General features: G+C 43.8%; 1 protein-coding gene across 1 annotated transcript; it reads right to left on the bottom strand.

Annotated features, from left to right (window-relative positions):
* Positions 1-1,033: 1,033 nt before the first annotated feature.
* On the bottom strand, positions 1,034-4,402 carry TIGD2 (tigger transposable element derived 2). The gene is made up of 2 exons (XM_043438740.1): positions 4,061-4,402; positions 1,034-3,879 (listed from the first exon to the last, which is right to left on the bottom strand). The coding sequence occupies exon 2, from the start codon at positions 2,952-2,954 to the stop codon at positions 1,377-1,379; it is 1,578 nt and encodes a 525-aa protein (XP_043294675.1). The 5' UTR covers positions 2,955-3,879; positions 4,061-4,402; the 3' UTR covers positions 1,034-1,376.
* Positions 4,403-7,565: the final 3,163 nt, after the last annotated feature.

The raw sequence follows: 7,565 nt of genomic DNA, 5'->3' as shown, positions 1-7,565 counted from the left end.
TATGCCTGCATACCCCATTGTGCCTAGCAGTAGATGGTCAGGAAAAGACTTCTAAATTGGATTAACCTTCCAGTTTTCACTGAAATACATTATGATTGTATCTCAGCTGAATCTAGTCACTTGCATCTCTTTTAACTCACCTCCCTTTAAAATGTAGCTACATGAGGGATCTGCTGAGCACACTTCTGACACTCATTACTCCTGCAACTCAATAACCCTAGCTAACACTCAGAGAACTTATTCTGAGCCAGGTCCTTTTCTAAGTCTCTATGACTTTAAAATCCATTTAGTAACTCATGTACTCCTCACAAAAACTCCTGCAGGCAGGTATTATTCCTATCTTACAGATGGGTTAAGTAATTTTCCCATGGTCCCTCAGCAGTGTAGGCTGTTTCTCAGGTTTGATTTAATGTCAACCCATTGTTCATGTGATGGTCCCACAAATGCAATGTTTGCTTATATTCCCAGATTAGTTCTTACAGAAAAATTTGCTATATGAAAGCAAATGATGTACTGGGAAGCTTTAGAGTGTTTTATCAAATAGCTTATTAAAAACTACTGACATATCTCTACTAATAAAGGATCAAAATGACAGATTATACAATTTAACCCTCACTCTCTTCTAACAGCAATGATTTGGAAAATGAAATCTATTTATCTGGAAGAGTGATGGCACTCTTTCCACAACTATGAAGGAATGCTCCCTACTGTCACATGAAATGAAAGTGAAGCACAAGCCCTTTCCCTGAGGATGTTTTAACCTGATTTTCTTCTTCCTTCATTACACTCAGAGACAGCTAATCTGAACTGCTGATTGTCCAAATACTGTCGGTATAGAATGCCGTATTTCAGGCTTTAAACTATTTTCCTTAAGTTCTCTGCTTTCACAGTGAAATACATGTACTTCAAGTATAATCTTTGCTGAGTTCTACAATTTTCAGCAGGTAGAAAAAATCATAGAAATGGAAACTTACTCCCCCCTCCCACAACGTATTTCAGTTTGGAAACTGAAGTTCAGAGAAAGTCATAAAAATTCAATTTAAGAAAGATTTATTGATTGCCTATAGTGTGCATGGTCCTCTATTAGACAATGACATTCAGGCACAAAACAGACACAGGCGCCCTGGCCTCAGGTACCTTATGATCTAAATTAGTACAATACAGATTAGGAACAGTAGACAGACAAGGTACATGTCAACTTCCTAGAATCGACATTCAAGTGCAGTAATTTACGTAATCCAAAATGGCATCTAATTTTAAAGTCATTTATAAAATGTATTTGGCTTTGAAATCCACAGCACTTCAAAAAAGAAATTAAGTTCCACTGCAGATAAAGTCACAAAGATGCAAATAGACTGAAACTCTTAAGAGCATTATTAATGACTTTTGTTATTCTGGATCTTCTGTTTTCTTCTTATTATGGTTCGAAGCCTTCGCAATACCAGTTTATCAGACAGAAGCATGTCATCTTGTTGTTCTAGATAATCCAGTAAATTTTCGGTCCATTCAAGTGCAGCTTTATGGCTAATATGCTTCTCTGGATTCAATTCTGTTTTTCTAGCCTTACTGGAAGGCTTGGTCTCGGCAGGCCTGGCCTGGTCCTCCACACATTCACTGTCAGTTAGGACCTGACAGCTTGAATCATTACTCCGAGAGTCAAACCACTGATCAATATTTTCAAGGTCAACATGTTCACAGTCTTCTGTGTTCTGTAAAACTGTTGCTAAGTTAGCTGCTAAAATGGCTCCTTCATCAATGTTCATGCCTGAATTCTCTTCAGTGCCAGGGAAAAGTTTTTTCCACGCTTTGGTTATGGTACTTGACTTTACCATGTTCCAAGCTCTTGACACTTCATAAATTGCATCTAACACTGTCAAATTCTTCCAGAACATTCTAGGGTCAATTCCTTCATCCATGTATTTCTGGAGAAGTCCTGCTCGGTAGTATCTTTTTACTGTGGCTAGAACTCCTTGGCTCATAGGTTGAATGAGACTTGTGACATTTGGTGGTAAATATTTCACAATTATTCTGCCGTCATCTGAACTCAACAATTCTTCACTTGGATGCGCTGGAGGAAAGTCCAAAAGGAGCACTGCTTTTTCTAGAAGCCCCTTGGATTTCAAATGCTTCTGTACCTGTGGCACAAAGTATTTTTCAAACCACTGTCTGAAAACAGAATGTTCTATCCATGCACTTTTTTGACTGAAATAAGTGACAGGAAGGTTTGAAAGGTCAGCTCCTTTGAATGCACGAGGTTTTTTCGCTTTTCCCACAACACAAAGATTAAGTTTGTGTAAACCAGTGGCATTTGCACAACACATAATAATGATTCTCTCTCTGCTTGATCGATAACCAGAAGAACTCTGCTCAGTTTCAAGAGCTAATGTCCTTGATGGTAAGCATTTCCAGAACAATCCAGTTTGATCAGCACCATAAATTTGTTCTGGTTGTAGACTCTCTCTCTCAACGAATTCCTGAAAGTTACCACAAAACTCACTGGCAGCAGTTTCGTCTCCTTTTAATTTTGTTCCTTTACCAGCAGCCTTTGGAATACCATGGCGCTGCTTGAATCTAGTCAGCCAGCCAGAGGATGCATTAAAATCACCTTCCATCCCCAGAGCATCAAAAAAAAATTTGGCTTGTTTTGCACAAATCGTTCCCGACACTGGAATTCCATCTGTTTTCTGTTGGTTGAACCACTCTATCATAACTCTGTCAAGTTCTTCATATGTGGACGACTTCATAGATTTACGTTTGGATACCCCACTTGTAGGATCTGAACTGTTGGCATAGTTTATTATCCTTTCTTTGTTCTTTTTAATATCACGAACTGTGGATTCACCAATTCCATATACCACAGAAAGTTTTTTGAAAGAGATGCCCTCCTCCAGTTTCTTAATAATGTCAAGCTTGTCCTTAATTGTCAACACCACACGTTTTCGTTTCCCCAACATTGTATCTGATATTTTAAAAGGATTACTACAACAAGATCTTTAACAAGTTAGATTTGGACACAATGAGATTTAAAAAATGGTGTTTTAAGATCCCTTTCCTGCCCCACTAGGATCTAGATGGACAGTGCGTTGGCCAATTTCCAGGCCAAGCCTATGTGACTCTCTTCACTTGGCTCTTTTAAAATTTACAAACTTAAAACAACAAAGACTAGCTCCAATTAATCCTATCTTCTATCTCGCTTCTCCCAAATTTAAGATCTTTTCATGAACTGTGATCTCAATGGTGATGACAATCCCTACTGTATTAGCAAGGTCTCTAAAACAGTCCTACTGTGTACTTAATTGTTTTTGCCATCCTATGGGCGAGGCTCTATGTTAAAGGAACTAAGACACTGGTGGATGTATTTGGAGAAACGTGCTGGGGAACAAAGTTTTTCAGACAGGACTTGCAAACTTAATAGGAAATTATAATGGGAAAACTCACCCCCTGACTGCTGTCCTTGTCAGGCAGGGCACTGTATGGAATGCTGCCTCCCCGGGCAAGGACTGCTACAGGTTACGCAAGAGAGTGATTATGGAAATCATAGGCAAGCAGAAGGCAAGTTGAACAGAAGTGAGCAGTGCAAACACGGGTGAGAGTGGATAAGCAAGAAACTTTGTACTTTAAAACACAAACTTCTACCTAATGTGTTTGGCAACTGAAAAGGGAAAAGGCTGACCAGAAGTAGTGTCACATGATTAAAGAAAGCATAAAAAAAAAACCAAAAAAAAACTTCATTGGCACAAATCAGGACTCATGGTAGAGAGTATGGGGTGGAAGGCTCAGTGAAGATGTTACAATAATCCTGGTGAAAGATGATCCTCGATGGGCCAACAGAAGCAGTTCTTGTCGGGGGCTGTACAGGCACTCCAAGCCTCCGAAAACCTAAAGGAAAATACCAAAAACATTTTTCGTTCAATATCAGGGTCTGTGGCATTACCCACACCTATCCTGCAACTGTGTTGAGAAAATTAACGCCTCCTATGAATGTGATGGCTAAATACAACAAACACTGCTTTGGGGCATTACACACACAGTGTCAAGGAGCGGGACCTGAATTGCCTACCTCCTGAAATTAAGAGGTCAGAGAGCAGCCGTGTTAGCGAGGGCCTTTCCCCGCAGAAACGCGGGACGTCTTTGCTCACGGAGAGGGAGCCCGGATTCCTCCGTGGACGCCAGCAACCAGGATGTCACCACCGAAGCCAGCCAGCGAGGGAGCGGGCGCTTGGCCCGGGGGACACCAGTCCGCGGGCCGGGGGCATCGCTCTCTCCTGACTTCGCGGCGACCAGACCAATCTGAGAGCAAATGGAGTCTCCCGAGGGAGGCTGACACCGGCGGCGCGGCGGCGGCAAGCAGCGAGCGTCGCCGCCGGAGCCGGAAGGCGGGGGATTAGGGGGCACGCGCGCGCCCCCGCAGGAACGTTGTGTCGGCGAGGGGGCGGGGCCTGCGCGGGCGAGCGCGCGCGGCCTGGGGGCGGGGTCTCGGGCGAGCGGGTGGGAGGAGGCGGGCCCAGCCTCCTTGGAGACTCCGGGCGCCGCGTGGGTTCTGCTAAGGGCCGGGTTGCTCCAACCTGCAGACTGCTTCGCCCGCCAGCAGGGAGCGGTGCAACCTCACCTTGTCTTAGCCCTTTTCCCAGTGTCCCGGCTCTGTGGGCGAGGCTTCCCCCTACTCTTACGGGGAATAAAAATCGCACCCTCGGAGGGCTCGCGGGAAAGCTGCGCCGCCTCGGGTGCCTTGAGCGGGGATGCGAATGGGGCAGGGCGAGCGCACGTGGAGCTTGTTTACAAATAGCTGCCCGGGCGTCCGCGTCTCGCAGCGCAGACTCCCGGGAGTCCCCAGCCCGCCCGCCAGGACAGGACGAACCGGAGCAAGAATCCCGGGTCAAGGTATAAGCGGGGGGACACGGCTGCTGGCCGAAGGCAGGGAGGCTGGCTCCCTGTGGGGAAAGGGGTCAGGCGAGGACGTAGGGCTTAGCTCTGCAACGTCCATCCGAGCGAGCCCCGGAGAGGTGGGGGCGCCGCCGAGGGCCGTCAAACTGCGTATCGGGTCTCCTTCCTGCTCCTGGGTTGCTCGTGGGTGAAGTCTGAGTCTCTGTAGAAGAGACTCTGTGCGAAGCTGACGGAGCCTGGGAGACGCGAGAGCCTGTGGGAAGCTCCCTTGTGAATTTCATGCCTCTCCCTTCACTCTCTCTGCTTCTAGGTAGTAGTAAGGGAATTGCAATTTAACAAAGACTCCCTTGGTTGGTTTGAATCCGAGATACACTACGTTTCTATTTGGGCGTTTTAAATGGATCAATCGCGGGCACCTGTGCCCTTATAACCGCTGCGATAGACCGTGCCTTGCCGGCGTTGCCGGACTCGCTTCCCCGCAGGGCCGGGAGCCTTCCCTAGAGAAGTGAGCGGCTACACAGTCCTGCGTGGCACCTGTTTACCGAGGGCACGCCTGTAGTCTGTGCTTTATTATTCTTTTTTTGTACAATTTGAAAAAAATGCAAGCGTCTTTTAGTTAAGCCTCTCGAATTTCTGGACATAAATGCCTAGCCTTTTTCGTTAACATAAGGTAGCATAGTAATTAGTCATTTATTTGCAAAGGCTACTTTGTTGCCAGAATGTTTCAAAAGGGAACTGACCTGAGCAGCCTTACAGCGGAGATGATTTTAAGGCTTCTGACTCTCTGACTTCCTTGCCCAAACGGCTCATTTTCCTTCCTCAAAATCACAGCTTTGCCCCATCTGACGTGTTGGAGAATCTTTGATCCCCTAGTTATACTGAAGTTGTAAGTGGTTTTTGACAAATGTCTGCTTTTCCTCCCCCTCCCCACATCAACCAGTCAGTCTTGGTCCAGTATAGTGAATAAAGTGAAACTTGGTGCTAGTTTAGTATCATTTTTAAAAGTTTGCCTCTTTTCTGTGATAGTCATGGCAGAGGTGTTTTAGTCTCTAAGTTGTGTCCGACTCTTGCAATCCCATGGACTAGACTAGCCTGCCAGGTTTCTCTGTCCATGGGATCCTCCAGGGAAGAATGCTGGAGTGGGTTGCCATTTCCTTCTCCAGGGATAGTTATAAGAATCGTGAAAACAGGTGTATCTGAGGTATGAAACGACATTCATTACTCAGAAGGAAAGGGAGCTGACATTACATGTAGCCAGAAGTAAGCCTGGTTTTCCCCCCTCACAGCCTACTGGTCCCCTAATATTTAAATAAAATGAACTCTGCCTCTTAACCTCTATCTCGCTCTATCTCTGGGGTTTCAGTTCCTTCCAGACACCACTTGGATCTTCTCTGTTTCTGCTGAATTCTCCAGTTTGCTGTTGTCTTATCTCATAACTGTTCTCTTTTCATCACCTTGTGTAAGTTCAAATTTGGAACATAGCCCACACTTCTTGTTTTCCTCAGAACACTACCTCATAGGAGACGGTTGTCTGCCCAAGCCAGCTTTAGACAAGATTTTTTTCATCTAACAGACTTGTTCCTTTTTGTTGGGGAGAGGGGTCACTAATTGCAGTAGATACATCAATACATTAGCTACAAGAGTAGGGAGACCTTAAAATAGAATGCATGTTAGCCTTGTTTTATTAAGAACTGACTGGCCACAGGGAACTTCTTACTGCCAGCTCTTTCCATTGAGTGTCACAGCCTTGCTCTGTCTTGCTGTGTCATCCTTCCCATTTCTCTCCAACGTTTTTCTGTCTCAGGCTCCCTTCTGTCCTTCTCTCTCAGCTACCTGTGAAATCTTACAATTCTTCTTCCTTTATTACACAGAGCAATTTTATATTTTGTATCTGTTTTCCAGTTGTCCCTTACCCTAATCAAAGGACTCTTCACTCCTTGTGGAATTTTGCCAGTAGTATTTCTTTCCTTCTGCATATATGCAGTCTCTCCTAAATCCTTCTAATAGTACTTCTAATAGTAAAGTTTATGTTACCTCTGTTTTATGTACAAGGATGCAAAGCCTAAAGAAATGTATGAATGTATCAAATGTAGGTTGTTGAATGGAGATTAATCTGACTCTGAAGCGTGTTCTGCCCACACTATCACACCTGAAGTATTAACTCAAGCACATGAAAAGAGGAAAGTATCCTTGTGAGTTTTTTTTTTTTTTTTGAAAAATTAAAGTCTCGGTTTATTAAAATGAAACTTTTGACAATAACCTACCAAAAAGGCATTCTTGCTTGAGAGTACTTCTAAGTCTGCAACTGAGTTCATCAGACACAGCATTTGGTTTATGGAATGTGGGTTTTCTTAAAACTACTCCAAATCACCTGAAAGTGGCTTATGTTTCTGACCATTTACAAGCCCTAAATTTATTCTTTATGCATAATAGTATTGCAGTAGAATAGGAAACCTCTAGAGTAAATTCTTGATTTTATAGGAATTGCATTTTAGGTTTCCATTTAGTTCATCACTAACCTTATGCACTTGAAGTTTTTGTTAAGATACCTGAAATTAACTACTCCAGTAAGCTTAGGATGAGGACATGTTAACATCATTCCATATGTATTAAACTGATTTAATATCAAGTCGTTATTTCTTTGTTAATTGAAAATCTTACTGCCAGTGGGAAATCTGTCA

Source organism: Cervus canadensis, chromosome 19 (assembly GCF_019320065.1).
Source record: "Cervus canadensis isolate Bull #8, Minnesota chromosome 19, ASM1932006v1, whole genome shotgun sequence".
Lineage (NCBI taxonomy): Eukaryota > Metazoa > Chordata > Mammalia > Artiodactyla > Cervidae > Cervus > Cervus canadensis.
This window is presented reverse-complemented; position numbering and strand designations above follow the sequence as displayed.